The sequence below is a fragment of the Pelophylax lessonae genome, assembly GCF_965119305.1.
Source record: "Pelophylax lessonae genome assembly, chromosome: 7".
NCBI lineage: Eukaryota > Metazoa > Chordata > Amphibia > Anura > Ranidae > Pelophylax > Pelophylax lessonae.
Genome location: NC_138774.1, coordinates 112,548,127 through 112,568,128, shown reverse-complemented (window position 1 = coordinate 112,568,128; position 20,002 = coordinate 112,548,127). Strand labels below are relative to the sequence as shown.

The 20,002-nt window shown below is 40.0% G+C and overlaps 1 protein-coding gene across 1 annotated transcript in view; it reads left to right on the top strand.

The window, feature by feature from the left end:
- The window catches only part of LOC309560524 (uncharacterized protein), a gene marked incomplete at its 3' end in the record, with an annotated part of 174,787 nt that extends 155,234 nt beyond the window's left edge, over positions 1 to 19,553 (top strand). The window contains exons 22-29 of the mRNA XM_082264155.1: positions 5,175 to 5,315; positions 8,933 to 9,161; positions 11,072 to 11,197; positions 14,460 to 14,578; positions 15,513 to 15,612; positions 18,225 to 18,334; positions 18,826 to 18,993; positions 19,386 to 19,553. Coding sequence (XP_082120281.1) covers positions 5,175 to 5,315; positions 8,933 to 9,161; positions 11,072 to 11,197; positions 14,460 to 14,578; positions 15,513 to 15,612; positions 18,225 to 18,334; positions 18,826 to 18,993; positions 19,386 to 19,553 — 1,161 coding nt within the window. The remainder of the gene's footprint in view (positions 1 to 5,174; positions 5,316 to 8,932; positions 9,162 to 11,071; positions 11,198 to 14,459; positions 14,579 to 15,512; positions 15,613 to 18,224; positions 18,335 to 18,825; positions 18,994 to 19,385) is intronic.
- Between the last annotated feature and the right edge of the window lie 449 nt (positions 19,554 to 20,002).

Below are 20,002 nucleotides of genomic sequence, written 5' to 3'. Positions count from 1 at the left end.
TATGGGAATGTTTGACCATTCTTCTAGAAGCGCATTTGTGAGGTCAGGCACTGATGTTAGATGAGAAGGCCTGGTTCGCAGTCTCTGCTCGAATTCATTCCAAAGGTGTTCTATCAGGTTGAAGTCAGGACTCTGTGCAGGCCAGTTCAATTCCTCCACTCCAAACTCACTCATCCATGTCTTTATGGACTTTACTTTGTGCACTGGTCCAAATCATTTGGTGGAGGGGGGATTATGGTGTGGGGTTGTTTTTCAGGGGTTGGGCTTAGCCCCTTAGCTTCAGTAAAGGAAAACCTTTAAGAAGTCAGCATACCAAGACATTTTGGACAATTTTATGCTCCCAACTTTGTGGGAACAGTTTGGGGATGGCCCCTTCCTGTTCCAACGTTACTGCGCACCAGTGCACAAAGCAAGGTCTATTAAGACATGGATGAGTAAGTTTGGAGTGGAGGAATTTGACTGGCCTGCATAGAGTCCTGACCTCAACCCAATAGAACACCTTTGGGATGAATTAGAGTGGAGACTGTGAGCCAGGCCTTCTAGTCCACATTAGTGCGTAACCTCACAAATGCACTTCTGGAAGAATGGTCAAAAATTCCCATAGACACATTCCTAAACCTTGTGGACAACCTTCCTAGAAGAGTTAAAGCTGTTTTGAGCTGCAAAGGATGGGCCAACTCAATATTGAACCCTACAGACAAAGAATGGGATGCCATTAAAGTTCATGTGCGTGTGAAGGCAGGCGTACTTTTGGTAATATAGTGTATTCTGTAAATGTTTTATTTTTGTCTGACTACATTAGTAGAACCCCACCCTTTCCTTTCACTGTGACACCAGGACAAAAAGGAGGGGACACCTGTCACCAGAACAGGGAGACACATCAATATAAACCTCACAGAGGATCAATCCTTTCCTTGTTGGAGAGCATTCCCATTAACTCCATTAGTCATCAACAGACAAACAGCCAGCAATATAAAAGCCATATAAACCCAATGGAGTCTTCAACCCTTCCCTGTTCTATCCAAAATGTAAAAAATAGTTTTGTCTGGGCTTTATTGGAAGATTTGTCATACATGCTCCCCTTTGTACTACAACCTCATACTTTGGTAAAATCTTCTATAATTTAACTTTAAATTAAATTCTAAAGACCAACTCTTCAGGTTAAATTAGGTAAGCAAATGTGGGTACATTAAACCAAAAAGTGTTTAATGTTTTACTAAAAACAGCCACAACCTGTGAAGAAAAGCCTGTCCCCTGCCAGCATTCTGTGGAGAAGGGCCTTTGATCGCTGAGTGTAAGCAGTGGTCTCTCTGCAGACACACCCTGTGTAGAATGAGACCTTTTGTATAATGCTACAAATATTACAACATATTTAATCTTATTCTTGCTGATTATTTGGAGAGCTCTGACTCTGATTCAGCAGGTGGGGTGTTGATCCTCTGCATAGAGACCGCTGCTTACACAACAGAGAGCACACAGTCTTTGCAGGTTGTATCTGCTTTCTTAAGAAAACAAACTGTAAGACTTTGAGCACCATTTGTCAAATGGAATGTGCTTTGCTGATTTAAACTAACAGTTCAGTTGGGTTTAAAAGTGCTATATTTAGTAAATATTGTAATACTGTTGTATAATGCTAAAAGAATAGCACATCTAAGAAACATTAGAGAAGGAGTATATTTATGCAAAATAGTATATTTATGCTAGCAGCTTTCCCATCCACCACCCCAATCTTATTGGTATTTTCTTTGCCGACATGGTCCAACCCATCAGAAACCAACTATCTACAAGCGTATCCTCCCTAGAGAAATGTCTGGTTCATTCACGTTTTTTTTCCTGGTTAAACGCAGGAGCATGGAGGCTATAGCTGATCCTACCGAACATGCATTGAGCCCTAGGCTCCTGCCTATGTTGCCTTTTGGATGATCCAGCTCTGGATAGTATCACTGTACTCTGTCTTCAAAATGTTTTGGCTAAACACTCTACATTTTCAGTTTTAACACTTCAAAATACATCTTTGTCACGAAGAGTGAATGTATCAGTGGTAAATGCACATGAGATCATTTTAGGTTTTTCTATGTAAATTTCTTTTGAAAACTGAAAATAACAAGCCTTTTATTGCATCACTTTTGTTACCATATTATTTTCTCATTAGTATCAATCTGAAAGTATCTATTACCCTGATAAGATATAATTTATTATCATGATTAGAGATGAGCTCAGACATGTTTTGATGATCTTCCGAATCCACGTGGGTGAGCCTGCAAAGACGCTGTCATCTGGAATGGACAAATCATTTGCACCAAGGCATTCCCTATGTGTATAAATGTGGCTGTGTAGTGGGAAATGTCTTGGCTGCAAATGATTTGCCCACTTAAGGTGACAGCTTCCTGGTGGGCTTAGCCACATGGGTTTGGAAGTGCATCTGAACATACTAAGCTCATCTCTAGTCATGATAGTATACATTCTGCCATTTTGCGTGAAGATAACCTGTCATTAAAGAATCATGGGAGCTTCCATTGTTGCCCTTTGCTTCTGAAAATGCTCCGTGCCTGGTTGTCAGACCAATTCTCTGCCTTCAGTGCTTTGAGTCACTTACCTGAAAATAAATATGCATATAAGAAAAGTGTAAGTTAAGTTTAGGAATTTGGTTGTGACCAAGGGTCATGTTTTTGGGCTGGTTTGAGGTTTAGGACTAAGACTAGGTCTGTTGTTAGGTCTGTGTTAAAATTAGATTTAGATGTTATGCTAAGATTAGGCAACAACAAACAATTTCAATGCTATATTTAACAGAGCAAAAGTGACCAAATAAGAGAAGTTTACTGTTCAGGCTTACAAACACTTTAATTAGCATGCTGCCAACAGTTCTACTTTAAATAGACCCAAATAGCAAAACTGTGTTATACGTATACAGTGTGCTTTAAAAGCAAACAGAATACATTCACCCTTGTTTATGTGGTAGTACAATAATCAGATGTTTAAATCAGATGTTACAAAGCAGGGAATTAAATCCATCACTTCCCTTAGTAATAGCACCACACAAAGTGAACACAAACACTGACTAGGCACACATTTAACCTTTTGATCACCCTAGCCGTTTAACCCCTTCCCAGCCACTGTTATTACAGTGACAGTGCATATTTTTTAGCATTCATCACTGTATTAGTGTCACTGGTTCCTACAAAGTGTCAAACGTGTCAGTTAGTGTCTGATTGTCCACCACAATCAAAAGGGGATCAAAGTCCCCCATAAGTCGCTGATCACTACCATTACTGATGTAGCACCCTACAAGGTAGGTGCTAGGTAAAGTATAGTGGGCCTTGTCTGCTTAACAGCAGGGCCATGATTTTCAGCTGGGCTGTCATGTCTCTCAGGTGTGGCTGTTGAGACTAGGAAGTATCCCCATTGTACTTAATGAAAGGGTTCTCATTGGGCAGTGGAGGAAACCAAGCCAATGGTTCACTCAGGCCTGTATCTACCCCAGAAAGGCAGATTCTGCCGTACAGCATTCTGGGAGTGGGTAAAAGTTTGAGGGGAGCACATGACACAGCATCTTTGGCAGGAAGCAGAGTCCCGGGAGGGAGAGTACGGCTGTCTCTCCTCCTGTCAGAGGAATCGGGTGTCCCAGGTGGCTAGCCTGAGGGGACAGAGGGCTGGGCTGAGCTGAGCTGCAGAGAGGATCCGGTGTACCGAGGACCAGCGGAGCTGAGAGGGGTCGAGTTTCAGGAAAGCATTCTCAGTTTGTGAGTACTGCAAACTGCCTATGGGGCTCTGCCAAGAGAGAGGGGACCATGCCAGAGAAGGTCAGAGGGATCCGGGAGCTACCTAGCCGGCGCAGGAAGCAAGTGTACACGGGGGTGCCAGTGTTGACCCTGAAGTGTAAAGGGGGTGCCAGAGTTTGGGCCCTGAAGTGTACAAGTGGGTGCCAGTGTGTGGACCCTGAAGAGTAAAGGGGGTGCCAGTGTGTGGACCCTGAAGTTTAGAGGGGGTGCCAGCAGTTGTGTTGAGAGTTGCAGCAGAAGAAGCAGTTTACAGAAGCTATCTCATTCAGGGGGACTGGAGGGAGCAGTGTTCAGAACTTTAGAGCTACCCAGAGTGTCAGAAGTCAATTCTCAGTACAGTCCAGGACTTTTGAGCTAACCAGAGTGTCAGAAGTCAAGTTTCAAGTACAGTCAGTGTTTTTGAAGCGCCAGCAAGTGTTGGTCGGCCCCCAGCCGGCGTCAAGACAGCGCTGAAAGGCATTTTTCTTCAAGTGTCCCATTTTGTACCTAGTTGAGCCAGAGGAGTATCCCACTCATTCCCTTCTCCCATCCCCAATATCAAATAAACAAAACAAACCAAAGATGCCGGACTGGTCTTTGACTCAAATCTCACATTTGGGTATTCAGCTTAAATGGGATGAAGGTGTTACCGGTGACCTTGGCAGACCCACATCCGGCCCAATGCCTGGAAGATCTGCTACACTAGTATAAACAAAAAAATAAATAAAAATTCCAGTATGTATCTCATAGTTTGCAAACGCTAGAGCTTTTGCGTAAACCAATCAATATACGCTTATTGCGATTTGCTTACCAAAAATACGTAGCATATGAAAAAATTTGATTTTTTTTTTTTTATTAGATATGCTTTTTAGCAGAAAGTAAAAAACATTGTTTAGTTTTTTTCCCAAATTATTGGCCTTTTCTTGTTTATAGCGCAAAAAATAAAAAATGCTGTGGTGATCAAATACCACCAAAAGAACGCTTTATTTGTTGGGAAAACATTACAGAAATTGTTTTTGGGTACAGCATTGCATGACCACGCAATTTTCAGTTAAATTAAAGCAGTGTTATATGGCAAAAAATGGCCTGGTCATGAAGGGGGTAAATCTTCCAGAGGTCAAGTTGTTAAAGAAAACTGGATTATGCCCAGCCTTTCTGAGACAGATCACAGAAAACGAACTGAACAATTCTTGCAGTCTGAACTGATACCTTCTTCTCAGAAACATCTTAAAGGCAAGAAATATACATAACAAATGTATAGTTGGAGTTTCTCAAATGTGACTGCAAGATCGAAAAAAACAGTTTTTTTGCATGATAGTTTTCATTTTAGTGTTTAAATACTCCCTGCAGTACTTTGTGGTCTGATGCTAAACAAAAGTATAGTAATAAATGAGTGAAGCTGTAATTGTTTTTCAGGTGGTGTATTTCACAGCCATCTTTCCATATGCAGTCCTCATCATACTTCTTATTAGAGGAGTCACATTGGAGGGAGCAAAGGACGGCATTGAATACTTTATTGGGCAACAGTCTGATATATCAAAGCTTTCCAATGGAGAAGTAAGTGTTTTGATTGTGTTTCCATACCCCAAAAGGAGTTCACAATCTATTGTCCCTAATAAATTCATACACAACCCAGGGTCAGTTTTCAGAGGAAGCCAATTAAACTGCGAATATGTTTTTGGATTGTGGGAGGAAACCAAGGAACACAGCAGAAATCCATGTAAACTGGGACAAAACTACAGTCAAAGCAACCATGCAGCGGCAATGAAACCCACCACTGTGCATTTGGCAAATACATTTGGATTCACTAAATGTATATATACTCAAATAACATCTATACAATTAGTACAAAGATAAATAGAATATTGTGAATGTGTAAAAAAAAATGTATATGTAGCACCCTCCTAAGTAGGTGCTAGTGAGAGAGTATAGTTTTGGCTCTTTCTGCCTATCAGAGGAGCAGCAGGAAAATCTATATTGATGTCTGCCTAGCAGGGAGCAGGATCTGTGAGTTAGGTCTGCCCAGTGTGCTCAGTGTGTGATTCATTGGGTCTAGACAGTGTTTCACACTGGTCCAATAGGGAGCCATGTTGGACAGTGGGAGGAAACATGACCAATGGGTACACAGGCTTTGATACAGTCCCGGTGATTGGTAGAGACTGGCTGTCTCGGTGCATTATGGGATACTGCATAAATGCCAGGAGCACGTGTGCTGCGTGGTCTTTTGTTGGGGAGCAAAGTCCAAGAGGGAGGGTGGTGGCTGCCTCCTCCTCTGTAGCAGTGGCATGTGGTCACAGGCAGTCGGCCTGGGGACCAGAGGAAAGGAACTGAACCCATAGGTCCAGGAGAGCTGACTGGAGGGGTAGAGACACTGGAGACCCTCGAAAAACAGTATCTTGAGTACAGGGTACCATGTCTAGGGGCCTGACCTGAGAGGGGCCACCCCGGTGTAGGATAGTCAGAAGACAGGTGACGAGTGAAAGGGGATACTAGGTGGGTATCCTGAAGATAATCTACCCAACTAAGTCGTCTGTACAGAGACCTAATCTAAATTCATCTAGTGGCAATGTGAATCTGCAGCCAGGCAGCCAGTCCTAATCCATTGTGAATAGTTTAATCTGGAGTATCCCACTCTTCCCTTCTCCCATCCCTATTTAAAATAAAACACCAAAAACAACTACATACCCCTGGACTGATCATTGAGAAGTAAAAGTGTTAATCTGTGAATGCCAGTGTTACTAACGGTAACCCAGGGGGACCCGTAAGTGTGAAATCCAGCAGTCCTCAAGGAGGCAGTGCTACATATAAGACTATATTTCTATTGGTAATGGATGTTACAGCTTTAAACCGTCTTATTTCCCATGATACAATGCAAGCTTGTAGACCAGTGTTCTGTCAAAAGAGCCAATTCTTCAAAATCTCAAATTACATCACTTCCGGTGACTCTCCAGCAGCAGTAATTGGCGATTTTGACGACTTGGCTATTTTCACAGAACACCGGCAGCGTATACACTATGAGATACACTATATAATGAAAAACATTGTTAGTTCACCTGCTAATAACCAACAAAATGGCTGCCTCCGAGGCAGCGACAACTTTTTTTTACTCCTTAACTAGTGTTCTGTCAAAACAGACAAGTCATTATGTTAGTGTATAGGCTGCCGGTGTTCTGTGAAAGTAGCCAAGTCATCAAAATCTGCAATTACTGCTGCTGGAGAGTCACCAAAAGTGACGTAATTGGAGATTTTGATGCGTTGGGTCTTTTGACAGAACAACGGCTTCACACTTTCAAGTTATGGTAGCGTGTGTTGTAAGGCATATAACATGTATTGCTGCATTGCAGTGCCATACGTTTTTAATGACACTGCAACACACCTCAGTATAGTGTGTTGCCATATGTTGCGTTACAGGAAAGGGTCAAGCATGTTAGGGTGCATTGGCAGCCCATTCATTTTGAATAGGCTACCTTAATGCAATGCATATTAATGAGTTTTAGTGCACTTGCTTGAAAGCAAATGTAAAATATAAAGGGGCCAAGTGGCAGGACTACCAGGGTTGCAAAGGTCGCACTTGCGACTGGGCCCTGGAGTGCCACCACTGTGGAGGGGCCAACCAGGGCTAGACCCAGCATAGACATCTGTTTTGAATCCCAAAGCCCAGTGGTAGAACAGGCTCTGCCACTGAGCTTGGGTAACTTGTCTAACAGGAGTGTGCTAGCGTGGGCACCCGGCATACCTGCCCTGGATCTCTTGTGGGGTGCCTGGGGTCCCACACATGGCAATTACCCCCTGTGTGGCAGCCGCCATCTCTCCCTGTTTACTGCCTGCACACCTCACAGCAGAGCTCACAGACGCTGCCTCTTACTCCTCGGCTCTAGTCTTTTTAGGTACACAAATAAGAGGGGGAGGATCCAGGGAGAAGGAACATTAAACTGATGATCTAAGGTCTGTGTTTAAATTATTGATATGTACAGAGGAGGGGGACACAGTAACCAGGAAAGGGGGCAGGTATAAGGATATACACATGGAGGAGTGATAGGGGGGTGGTAATCAATGATTACACTGTTAAAAGTATCCACTTTTAACTGTAGCAGCAAAATAAATCACAAGGATGCTTTTTAAAAAAAATTGACAAGGAGACTGGAGCTTTAAGAACAGATATGCATTTAGCATATTCAGAAAAAGGTCATCATCAGCTGCAATCCGGTATTTCTCTTATGATAGGTTTATAAAAACTATAGTTTGCCTTTCAAACATTCTGATGGCTAAGGGGTGGGTCAACAGAGGCACATAAACTTCAGGGTGTCAAGTACAGGGCTGAATATATGCTGCTCTGCCATAGCTAGGAACCCTGATTGGATATATGTAAGAGCAGGTAAAGCCCAAACTGTTTTATTGTTTTGGATACAAAATTAAAAAATAGAACTCCCTACCAGTTTATTTTTATATGCACCCTGTTGGGGAGTAGGGAAGAGCTCACTGTTTAGTCCAAAAAACAGTTTTGGACTAAACTTTGCTCATTTGGGCATTTGAAGTAATGTTTTTTCAACTGATATTATTTATGGCAGTTTCTGCTGTCAATGGTTGTTAGGAAAGCAGCAAGTGCCATTTCCCACCATGTCCTTAGAAACCAGTGCTGTCACTCCATTAATTTGCTGGTTGGCAATCTCGGGGATTAGGGATAACATTGACATCACTGACCAATTATCACTGATATACTCTCCTTGCCCAGTCAAAAAAAAAAAAATAAAATAAAAAGTTCAGAGACATTTTGAGACCCCTTTTACTCGATCGGACCGATCGGGTCTGCCTGACCATTTTATAGGGTTACCTGATCAGGCCCCCTATTCTCCTTTATGGGGAGGCAGATGTCAGTGGACATGTGTCCGCTGACACTCGCCTGGCATCTGATCTGAGAAGATCCCCTGAAAACAGATGGGTCGGATCGGATGAAAACAGACAGGCTGTCCATTTTCATTCAATCTCCCCATAGAGGTGAGTGGGACTCTGACGGGTCCGATCCCCGCTGAGCAAGCGGAGTCCGTCACAACAGATCCGCCCCATGTGAACGGGGCCTAAGTGATTTAGATAGCTATCCATTTGAAATCAATACTGTTAGTTACTTTTACTGTTACTATTTAAGTTACTTTTAAAAGTTTGCTTTTCCTTTCTAGGTGTGGAGAGATGCTGCTACCCAAATATTTTATTCTCTTAACACAGCCTGGGGAGGACTGATTGCTCTTTCATCCTATAACAAATTCCAGAACAACTGTTACTGGGACTCCATAGTGGTTTCCATTATAAACTGCCTGACCAGCATCCTTGCAGGATTTGCTATTTTCTCCATCCTCGGTCACATGGCCCTAGTGTCAGGCAAGAAGGTTCCTGATGTTGTGGATGAGGGTAATTCATGTTTATATTGATTCTTAAAACAGCAGAGTTTTTATCAGCAGTAAATGGATTTTCATGCAGCAGTCCTGTCATTTTTTGGACTGGTATTTTTCTGCAAAGTGGTATATGCAAAATGAAAAAAAAAAAAAAAAAAGCATACACATGTTCCCAGTAATTCTTTGCCTAGAGTGCTTCTTTAATCAGAGTACTTTTTTTCAATTAGAGTGCTTCTTTAATCTTCAGCTATCAGATCCCTCATGGACAAACCCTTTTTCCTTTTATTGAGTGATAAATAATACGTTTTACTTAAAGGATAATGGTAAATTTATTTTTCTTTATTTCCTTTATTAGATCCCCCTACCTCCATGCGTGCTGCCTACTAGGTCTTATACTTACCTTCTGCAATCTTCACTGTATTGTACCACTCAGAAAGCACAGCCTTACCTTCAAAAATAGTTGTTTCTCACTGTACATGTGCACCTCAACCCTATCCATTGCTAGGGTAAAGCTGTACCCACGCCACGCTTAGTCAGTCGCTCAGAGTACAGCTTTCCTAATGAATAGGGCTGCGGCTGACTGTAAGAAGTTGTCATTTTTGGAGGAAATGTTGTGCAGTTCCAAGCAGGGTCACACAATAATAAATCTGGATTTGAGGCTTAAAATAATTATAAGACTTAGTGGGCAACATTTGGGGGGGGTGGCAGATCCAATTAAAGAAAAAAATAATAAAGCTACAGCTGTCATAAGGCATAACTGTTCAAACGTATTCCCTCAATATTATAAATGGCTTGATGATGGTAAATATCTAAATTAACAGAGCTATACATATATATGTGCATTGATTTAAATATTTACTATCATTGAGCTATTCAGAATACCGAGAGAATATTTTGAACAATTGGACACAATAATCTGTAGCTGCATGCATATCATTATTCAATAAATAAGCACTGACATGTGAATCAAGTTTACTGGCTGTCCTGGGATGGTATGTTTTTCCTGTGACTTTTATTTGAATTATTTAATAAAGAAGCTTTTATTTTTTATCTATCCTGGAGTGCCACTATTTTCATCATTCATCTGTATTGAACACATCTGTGGACCGGGCTGGCACCCAGGTGATCCTCATTATATGTGGATGCAGCTACAGGTTGTTTGGAGCGGTGTCCACCTCGCTTGTCTTTCTATACATTTCATTGCCCACAACAAAATCTGTATATGTGTTACTTCATTACTGATATTTGTACAAAGTCAATCCTGAGGGTAGGGGTGCCAAGAGGGAGAAGTATATATACTACTCTCCAACAGAAACAACGTATGTTAATTTATATTTTTGTGTTCCATTGGAGCCATGATTTTTTTATAATTGTTTAAAAATATTATCCTCTGTATATATAAATAATATCTTCTGAATAGCTTATTGATATTAAATATCGAATCTTTATGCTTTTATCTTTATCTACTCTGGAGTGCCACCATTTTCATCATTCATCTTCAAAGAAATGTAGAGTTTTCTTCCATACCTCATACTTTAAAAACCAAGTCAGCAATGGCAGCTAATATAATTCTGTCACAGGTCACCGTTAACACTTATGAGTAAATGGCCAAAAATTTCTTCTGTAGGTTTGTTGTAAACCAAGTTATCAAAAGACATTGTTGTTTTTACCCTGGCTCCACTGTCCTGTGGGTCACTGACCTGGAACAAACATGTTAGTCTGAAAAGTCTGGACTCTTATCTTGCATGTTCATTCTAGGTCAGTAAGTCAGGAAGTGAAATGCGACTAATGCTAAAAGCCCCAACTACCAATCAGTAGTTCCCATATTTACATTTTTATTGGGTTAACTTTAATACACCTAATATGCACAATATTACATTTTATTGATTAAAAAAACATATCTTAATATTATCTGTCATCTTACAGGATTTGGGCTGGCATTCATTGCTTACCCTGATGCATTGGCCAGGCTTCCAGTAGCTCCCCTCTGGTCTATTTTGTTCTTCTGTATGCTCCTGGCATTGGGACTTGACTCTCAGTTTGCACTAATTGGTAAGTTACATAGATATTCTATGACCCTTTTATGTTAATACAGTGTTCACTTCAATGTGATTTTCCGTTATTTCTCTAGTGAATAAGCCTGACTAATATGTGTGTAGCAATGAGCTCCTCTGAGGATACTTCTTACTGGGATCCACCTTCCTAATTTTCCAGCCCTAACACAGGCCAGCTTAGATTTCTTGGATCAAAGCTCAGGCCCCAAGCAAGACATTTCCCTACAATCATATCTTCCTCAGGCATCAGACCTGGGAGTCAAGCACTGGACACTGCTAAACACTCTTCCCCACCAGACAGAGCCTGGGAAGAAAATAACTATTTAGAAGCTCTTTCTAAATATGTATTAACTTCTCCAGCTCACATCACTGGTATGAACTCCTCATTAATTGGCTGGGGTAAAAAAAGCAGACAAGAGCAAACAATGCCTGTGATCTTAGGAGAAACCCAAGGATTCCAGATAAAATAAAGCTCAGGCTGGCTACAGCCCAACTGCAAGCACTAGATTTATACTCTATAATAAAGCAGGATTCCAACATTTGTAAGCACCTGTAAGTCATGTGATCACATCCTCCCCACCTTCCCTTCTTTAGTATAACAGGGCGTGTATCTTATTTATGTGTATGTACACTAGATAATTTATTAGGAAAGGCATTAGCTGTGCTCATCACAGTGCAGCAGCCCAATAAAATGCCAGGACAAAGACCAGAGCATCTAAAGCAGACTTTGCCTGAAAATGCAAGTTATACCAGTTGTTGTGTATCATAAGTATTTATCACTTTTATTCAGATTTTTTTCCTCTTTGACCTAGAGGTTTTAAATCAGCAGGGTTAGTGCTAACCTATATTTTATATATCAAGGTGGGGCACTAATGTGCATTTTTAAGAAAACTCCTCTTTAGGACCCAAAAGAGGCAATGACAATGTTGGAAGCACTTGTTATTTGTATATCGCTACCCCTGCAGGAGCCACTTGAATATTGTTGTTTCCCTACTCTGCCTTTTCAACCCCAAGCACAGACTCAAACCCCACTGGCATACCTGGCAAAATGTTAGTGTAGTTACAGAAGAAAATGGACACAGGTTGTAGGGAACACAGAAGTTATCTTTACTGTGAACTTGCTTAAGGAGAAAAGAAGCAATAGTAAAATGAATAGTACCCAGATATTTAAGGGTGAATCAAAGAAATAAAGGCTATCAAAGAAACCTCAAAAATCAACCCCGTCTGCTCTCAGGGGACCCCTTTAAGTGAATAACCCCCGAGAGCAGAGGTAAACACACATAAGCAACAAATGAAATGGTGAATATCAATTTGGTGAATTAACTGCCAACTCAACTTAGATTGAGGTATATGAGTCCAGGCAGGAGGAGGGCAGAGGAATGACCTTGCTTTCTATGTCAGTTCTCTCCCTTCTCTGCCCCAGCATCACAGTCCCAGATGACCAGCTTGAACACAGTACCCAATTCAGTGCACTGAATTGACCCACAACTTAAACCCGCTCATGTAATGACTCAAGTCCCAAGTGTAGACAGGGCCCTTCAGACTTTATATAACTTTATGGTGGTGCACTCGCTGGTTTTCTTGTGTGAAAAGAACAGAGTACATCCAAAGAGGACTTGGTAGATAGAAGGGTCTCGAATGGTGTTGATAATCTTCAGTTAAATCAGGTAGGTACTATCACTGCTAAGCAGGGTGCAACAGCATCTCAGATTCTCCTAACCAAGTGAGGCAGAGCAACAAAAGCAGTTCAGTGTTCTGGCTTAGGGAGGATTGGGCAGGTGCCCTCTCACCAATCTTTCAGTCAAGGCCCAAGCGAACATCCTGAAACAGACAGTCTCTTCAGGTAACCCAAATGGTCACCTCACTCTAGAGCACTTCACACAGCCGATGCAGGTGCACCTGGATATGCACCTGAGATCCCCTTCTCTCAGGCTCAATGTCTGCAACACAGCGGTGGGCTGATTGGGAAGATAGAACCTCTCTATCGCATCCAGTCACTTTCTTGGACTGCCTCGTGGGGGACTGAACTGCATTCTAGCGTTACCAGTTGTCACTGGAACAGTTTTCTCCTCTCCCCTTGTTCTGCTGACAGTTGTGACATTTTGGATTTACCTCTACTGAGTGATTATTTCAGATGGGGAAAACAAAAGCAAATGCCTAGCAGATGTTTTAATCCTACCACAAAAAAAAATATATATATATATAAACGTACATATAGTTGCAGGATTACCCTTAACCACTTTCTGACCAGCCGCCGCAGTCATACAGGGGCAGCTCAGCTCAGCAGGTTCCTACGTAGATCATGCCCACTCGCCAGCAGGGAAGCAGATCCACGGGGCCGTTCTCTCAGCTATCAACACAGAGCTCCAGTGTTCATCCTATTTAGGAACACGAGTCTTTGTGTTTATTTCACAAGCCCATCCCCCTCCCCCTCCCCCCACAGTTAGGAAACACCCCCTAGACTCAAATTTTATCCTTTTATCGCCCCTGCGTTAACCCCTTCCCTGCCAGTGTCATTATTACAGTAGCAGTGCATATTTTTAGCACTGATTACTGTAGTAGTGTCACCAGTGTCAGTTAGGGGTCCAATCTGTCTGCCACAATGTCGCAGTCCCGCTAAAAATCACTGATGGCCACCATTACTAGTAAAAAAATAAATAAATAAATATGACATCAAATCTTTCCTCTAGTTTGTACAGCCAATAACTTTTAGCACAAACCAATCAAAATACGCTTATTGGGATTTTTTTTACCAAAAATATGTAGCAGAATACAAGTTGGCCTAAAATGATGAAACATTTAGATTTTTAAATTTTTTTTTTTTTGGAAATGTTATATAGCAGGATGTGAAAAATAATTTTTTTTTTGTTTTTCAGAAGTGTCGCTCTTTTTTTGTTTATAGCGCAAACAATAAAAATTGCACAGGTGATCAAATACCACCAAATGAAAGTTGTATTTGTGGGAAAAAAGGGAAATCAATTTTATTTGGGTACAGCGTCACAATTATGCAATTATCTGTTAAAGAAACGCAGTGCTGTATCGCAAAAAATTGCTTGGTCATTAAGGTGGAAAAACTTCCGGTCCGGAAGTGGTTAAAGTTTCCTTACAATACTACAGTTTAATCATGTGTAGGAGTGGAAATATTGATGAATAAAAGTAGTTTATAGTTTTCCTATAGCATTATTTTACTTAATATTGGCTTATTGTTTGAATATTGTCATGGTATGTTTAATCTCCTTTTGTTTATTTCCTTATCATAGAAACTCTTACAACAACAATACAAGATGTTTTCCCAAAAGTAATGAAAAAATTGAGGATTCCCTTGACAACTGCAATATGCGCTATGTTATTCTTACTGGGGCTCCCGTGTGTTACACAGGTAAACTTTTGCCTGACTCTTGTTGCATGCCCAAAAATAAATTAATTTGATAATTAGTAAGACCAGGAACATTGAGAGTTTTACCAGGACAAGGAAACATTGAGAGTTGTACATATGTTTTATTGAAATTGTGGATTTTTTTTTCCCATCAAAAAGATTATATATCAAAAAGATTTAAATAGATATGAATAGTTTTGGACTGAATGTTGAAACAACTGTTTTCTTGGTACATTAATCCTCAATCAATGTTTCCCTAGGATGGTCTTACTGAATAGGAATGGCTTCAAAAGACATGGGTATGGCTTGGTTAGATTGAGGTGTCCTTTGATCTCATAGTTGGAAAGATTTAGCAGAATCTTTATTTTAATCAAAGGGACAATCCATCCAAAAATTAACAATTTAGTTCTAAGTTAGCTGAAATATTTTTTGTCTCATTGAACCTCTTGTGGAGTGAGATCTCAATACCATATTTGCCAAATACTTTACCTCCTACCTTTGAGTGTTGTGTTTTCCTTTTTGGGAAATTCCAGTCCTTTTATCATTTTTATAGAAAATGATATAAATGAAATAAAAAAAAATTGAAAACAGAGCAGAATCCCCACACGATCACCTTCGTAGGTTTGCCAACCTGTGATCTCAAACATGAGTCTGCCAGTTTTGGCGTTCCAAAGCCATTTTTTTGATGGTTTAACTCTCCATCATCCACTAAAAGCTGACATATACGTTTTGAATGACTTTAAAATGTTGAAAGAGAATATTTTTCCTCAATGAAATGACTATGCTAAATACATTCCTGGTATAAAATATATTTTACTTTCTGTTGGCTACACTCAGGCTACATACTACAGGCAAAAAAAGATTCAAACAAATCAATAGCTCTATAACTTGGTGAACTAGAACTAGCAGTCAAACATTTATCTGATTATCTCTACAGGCAGGAATATATTGGGTAAACCTCATTGACTCGTTTTGCGGTGGATGGGCTCTTCTCTTTGCTGCTGTTTTAGAGCTGGTGGGTGTGATCTGGATATATGGTATGTACTCTAAAATGTTCTCACCTATTAGGACTGTGCTTAATGGCTGTGTAAATAACAACATACTAGGATCAATTCACAAAGCTGCTAATCCCTTGAGTAACTGTCATTTTTTGGATACCATACTTGATATAGTTTGTATCTTTAAATCTCAGTTTTAAATTAATCTTTAATTACTCTGCTCTGCAAGCAGTGATGAATCAAGCCCAGTGTATGTTAATGTTTTTTTTTGTACCCAATACTCTCAGCCATAATTGTCTAAAGGAAATGTAGTCTGAATAGTTTATAAACAGTTAGGCAGGCTTTTTTAAATTTTTATTACCTATCTGTTTTATGGCAATAAGGACATTTCAAAACAACGGGCATGTAAAAATGTCCCAATTAACTAAATGGTAGAAAAACTGCTCTTGGTGCTTAGCATCAAACAAAAATTAAAATCGAAACTCCCAAAGCTGCACTCACAAACAACACATAATACAAGTGCTGAACCAAAATTAAAAGGAAAAGTAATACAAATGTTGAGCTATGTTACTAAAATCAATGTGTCTTCGTTATGTACCCCAAAACAAAGGATCATAAAATTATCAAAAATAAGTGTGATACTGTATGTGTGTCAACATCATACATTCAAATACAATTTTAGAAAAAAAATGAAAATTCAGAGGGTGACACTACTAATCCAAAGTGACACGAACATAAAAAAAAACAATGAATTAATCAATAAGCATAGATCCTGATGGAAGTCCATCACCTATATGCAAATGTCCAAATAAAACAAGTAGTTATTTGTAGGAGGGTTCCACCACCATTGCAAATCTTTCTATATGTTTCCATTTGTGAATGACAATAAGGCAGGCCATACATGGTTGTCAGGAAAGAAATTTGCACTATTGCCCAATCAACACATACATTGCTGACAGGGGAATGCCTCCTGCTGAGCTATTGTCTGCTCCTGGCCAGGAGAAGACAGTGATTAATGCCAGCAGCTATAGCAGCTGCTAGTGATAATCGTAAGAGAATCTGGCAGGCTGGTTGTACCCAAGTCGACCGATCAATCAATTTTCAGCCTGCCCAATAACTGTTTGAATCTCAGCCGGTTCAGCAGGAACTCCGTATGCCTAGTCTAAACAGCCTTGTGAATTCAACACCAACACCAAGTGCAGCCTCTTTAAGACCCAAAATTATAAGTGGTCTTATAACAACAGCATGTTATCAGTAATCATACATCCACAGCCTTGGAACCCTATGAGATATCACATCAACATGTTGTGTTCAATGGCACTTCAGGTACTCCATGTACATCAGTAGGGATTCCCTGATTGCACCTCTACTCTGCCATGTACATTAAGCCATGTAAGAGATAACCAAGCATTTCATAGTGCAACCCACAGCTTTATTGTAATAAGTATTTGTGCATCTACTTACATAAGTAAAAGGATAAATTGCATATAAACACAAACACCACCACTGCTAACTCCAGCCGGGGTCATGACGTCAGCACAAGCTTCGCCACTTATTCATTTCAATCAATAGGCTGTTCTTCCTCACAACTTCTTGAGAACTTAAAATGGTTCCAAGGCTGTGAATGGATGATTACTGATAACGTGCTGTTATAAGGCCACCTATAATTTGGTGTCCTATCACTTAGTAAAAGGCTGCAATTGGTGGTGGTGTTGCCTTCACAAGGCTACTTATTATCATTCTCAAGTGGAAACATATGGCAAGATTTACAATGGTGGTGGAACCCTCCTACACATAACTACTTGTTTTACTTGGACATTTACATATAGGTGGTGGACTTCTATCAGGATCAATGTTTATTGATTTATTAATTGGTATTTTTTTGGTGTCACTTTGGAATAGTGTGTCACCCTCTGAATGATGTATTTTTTTCAATTGTGTTTGAAATTATGATGTTGGTAAAATATCACATTTATTTTTGATAATATTATGATCCTTTGTATTGGGATACATACAGCGAAGACACATTTAATTTAGTAACACAGCGCAACATTTGTATTCCTTTTAATGTAAAAATGTAAGTCCATCACAATTTTTGTTTTGGTAAAATTAACACAATCAATCCTGATGTATACTTTTTGAAAATACTGTACATTATTGTTTTTTACCTATATTTTATCATAAAATTAAAGTGGTTCTAAAGGCTCAAGGTTTTTTTACCTTTATGCATTCTACGTTTATTTACCTGAACTCCCTCTCGATCCAGTGATGTCCATAAGAGCCTAGGCAGCAGCGGAAACCATTGGTTCCTGCTGCTGTCAATCACAGCCAGTGAGCCAATCAGGAGAGGGAGGGGGCAGGGCCGGGCCGCTGCTCTGTGTGTGAATAGACACGCAGAGCCGTGGCTCGGGAGCATGCCTGCTTGGGTGCACTCAGCAGGAGGAAGGGGCCAGGAGCGCCGTTGTGGGACCTGAGAAGAGGAGGATGCGTGCTGCTTTATGCAAAACCATTACACAGAGCAGGTGAGTATAACATTGTTTGTTATTTTTAAAAAATTTGAAAAATAAGACTTTAATATCACTTTAACTTTTGCTTGTCATACATTTGTCAAAGGTGATGTATGTTATTACTGTTATTACTATTTCTAACAGGTGGCAATAGAGTCATCTTGGATATAGAGATGATGCTTGGGAAGAAGCACTGGATATTCTGGTTGTGGTGGAGAGTATGCTGGTATTTTGTATCCCCAGTATTGCTAGCAGTAAGTTCTATTATGGTTTTGTCTATTTATAATAACCACATAATGCAGTCATATATTGAAGCACACATTGAGGTAAAGTGATCACTTCACTTTGGACAGTGGTCATTTCTGTAATGCCTGTATTTGTCTACTTTAAAACAAAAGGTTTACAACTTTGTGCATGTTTTTCTTAATTTCCGTATCCAGCATTAATTCTGTTCACATCTTGGCGTCCCAGAGCGTGGGCAGAATTGTGGGTAAAATCGCTCAAACAGAATCGCGGGACACCTGTCGCCCAAAAGAAGTTCTTGTATTTTTGTTCTTGTTCTTCTTTTGGGCGAAAGGCGTCCCCAAATTCTAGTTGCACAATTTTTACTGCGATTCGTCAGGTGACAATTCGCAGCAAAATCGCTCGGCATTTGGGGTGTCATTGGAGGTGACAGGGATCGCACAGGAATTATTTTTGTTTTTTCAAACATAAACTATTTGACTTTGTTTCTTTTTTTTTGCAGGCCATTTTAGTCTGGTCTTTGGTCACATACGAAGCTACAGCATATGGTGGTGTAGTTTACCCAAAATGGGCAATTATATTAGGATTTTTAATGGTCGTCTTCTGCCTGATATGGATTCCCATCATCGCTATTGTGAAAGTCATTCAAGCTAAAGGGAACATTTTTCAGGTATGGAAAAGCATTTCCTATGCTTGATCTGGGTTGGAGTTTAAAAAATTTGCTATCCTTTTGTTACTGATTTTGAACTTACTGTAGACCATATATGTGCAAATATTGATATATGTTTTGTCATACTCTACCTCCTTGAGAGGCTTTACCTTGTTGGATTGTATTGATATGTAATTTCTAAACTTGATCACTCATTAAACTTGATTGTAACAAAAAAACTTTGCTATCCAAAAAGAAGCCTAAAAAAGCTGAACCCATGCAATGCAGAACCCAGTAAGCATGAAATACCTGGAACTACTCAATCGGCTGACAAGCTTTATCTAGTGCAGAATATTTTCCTTTAACAAGTCAATGAACTTTCACACTAAACTCATTTCCTTTTGTTATTGCAGCGTATTGCAAGTTGTTGTAGACCAACTGAAAACTGGGGACCTGCCCTGGTGAAGAATCGTGGAGAGAGGTACAAAGATATGAAGGATGACACAGTCAAGGAGGAAGACAATGGAGTGGAAATTCCGGACATCAAAGGACTTGATAATGTTTCATTTCAGAGAGACTAAGACTGAGACACCTCATATATACAGTATATGCTTTGACCATCTCTGATAGACTGCTGAATCCATAGACTAACTGCTAAATGGCATGAAGAGGTTTGCTAAAGTGAAAAGGAGCTTAATTAGAGCTGTGTAAACATGCACAAGTCACTTTCTTGTATAGAAGGCTCAGGATACACACGTGGTGCATGTAAAGTGTAAAAACTGTGTAAATGTTACAAGTGCTAAATCAAAAAGCAAATGTACATAAGAATACTTTTTATTAATTAAAAGAAAACTTTTTTTTGTATTGGTGTTTTTTAGATAACCATACAGTAAATCTTAGAATTAAATATTGCATAGAAATGTTAAGTTTCCAACTTTCAATCAAGGTAATGCAAACCAAAATTTGCTTAGAGTAGAACGTAGACATGCGCAGAACAGAAAAATGCCTTTCGTTATGTTTTGGATAGATT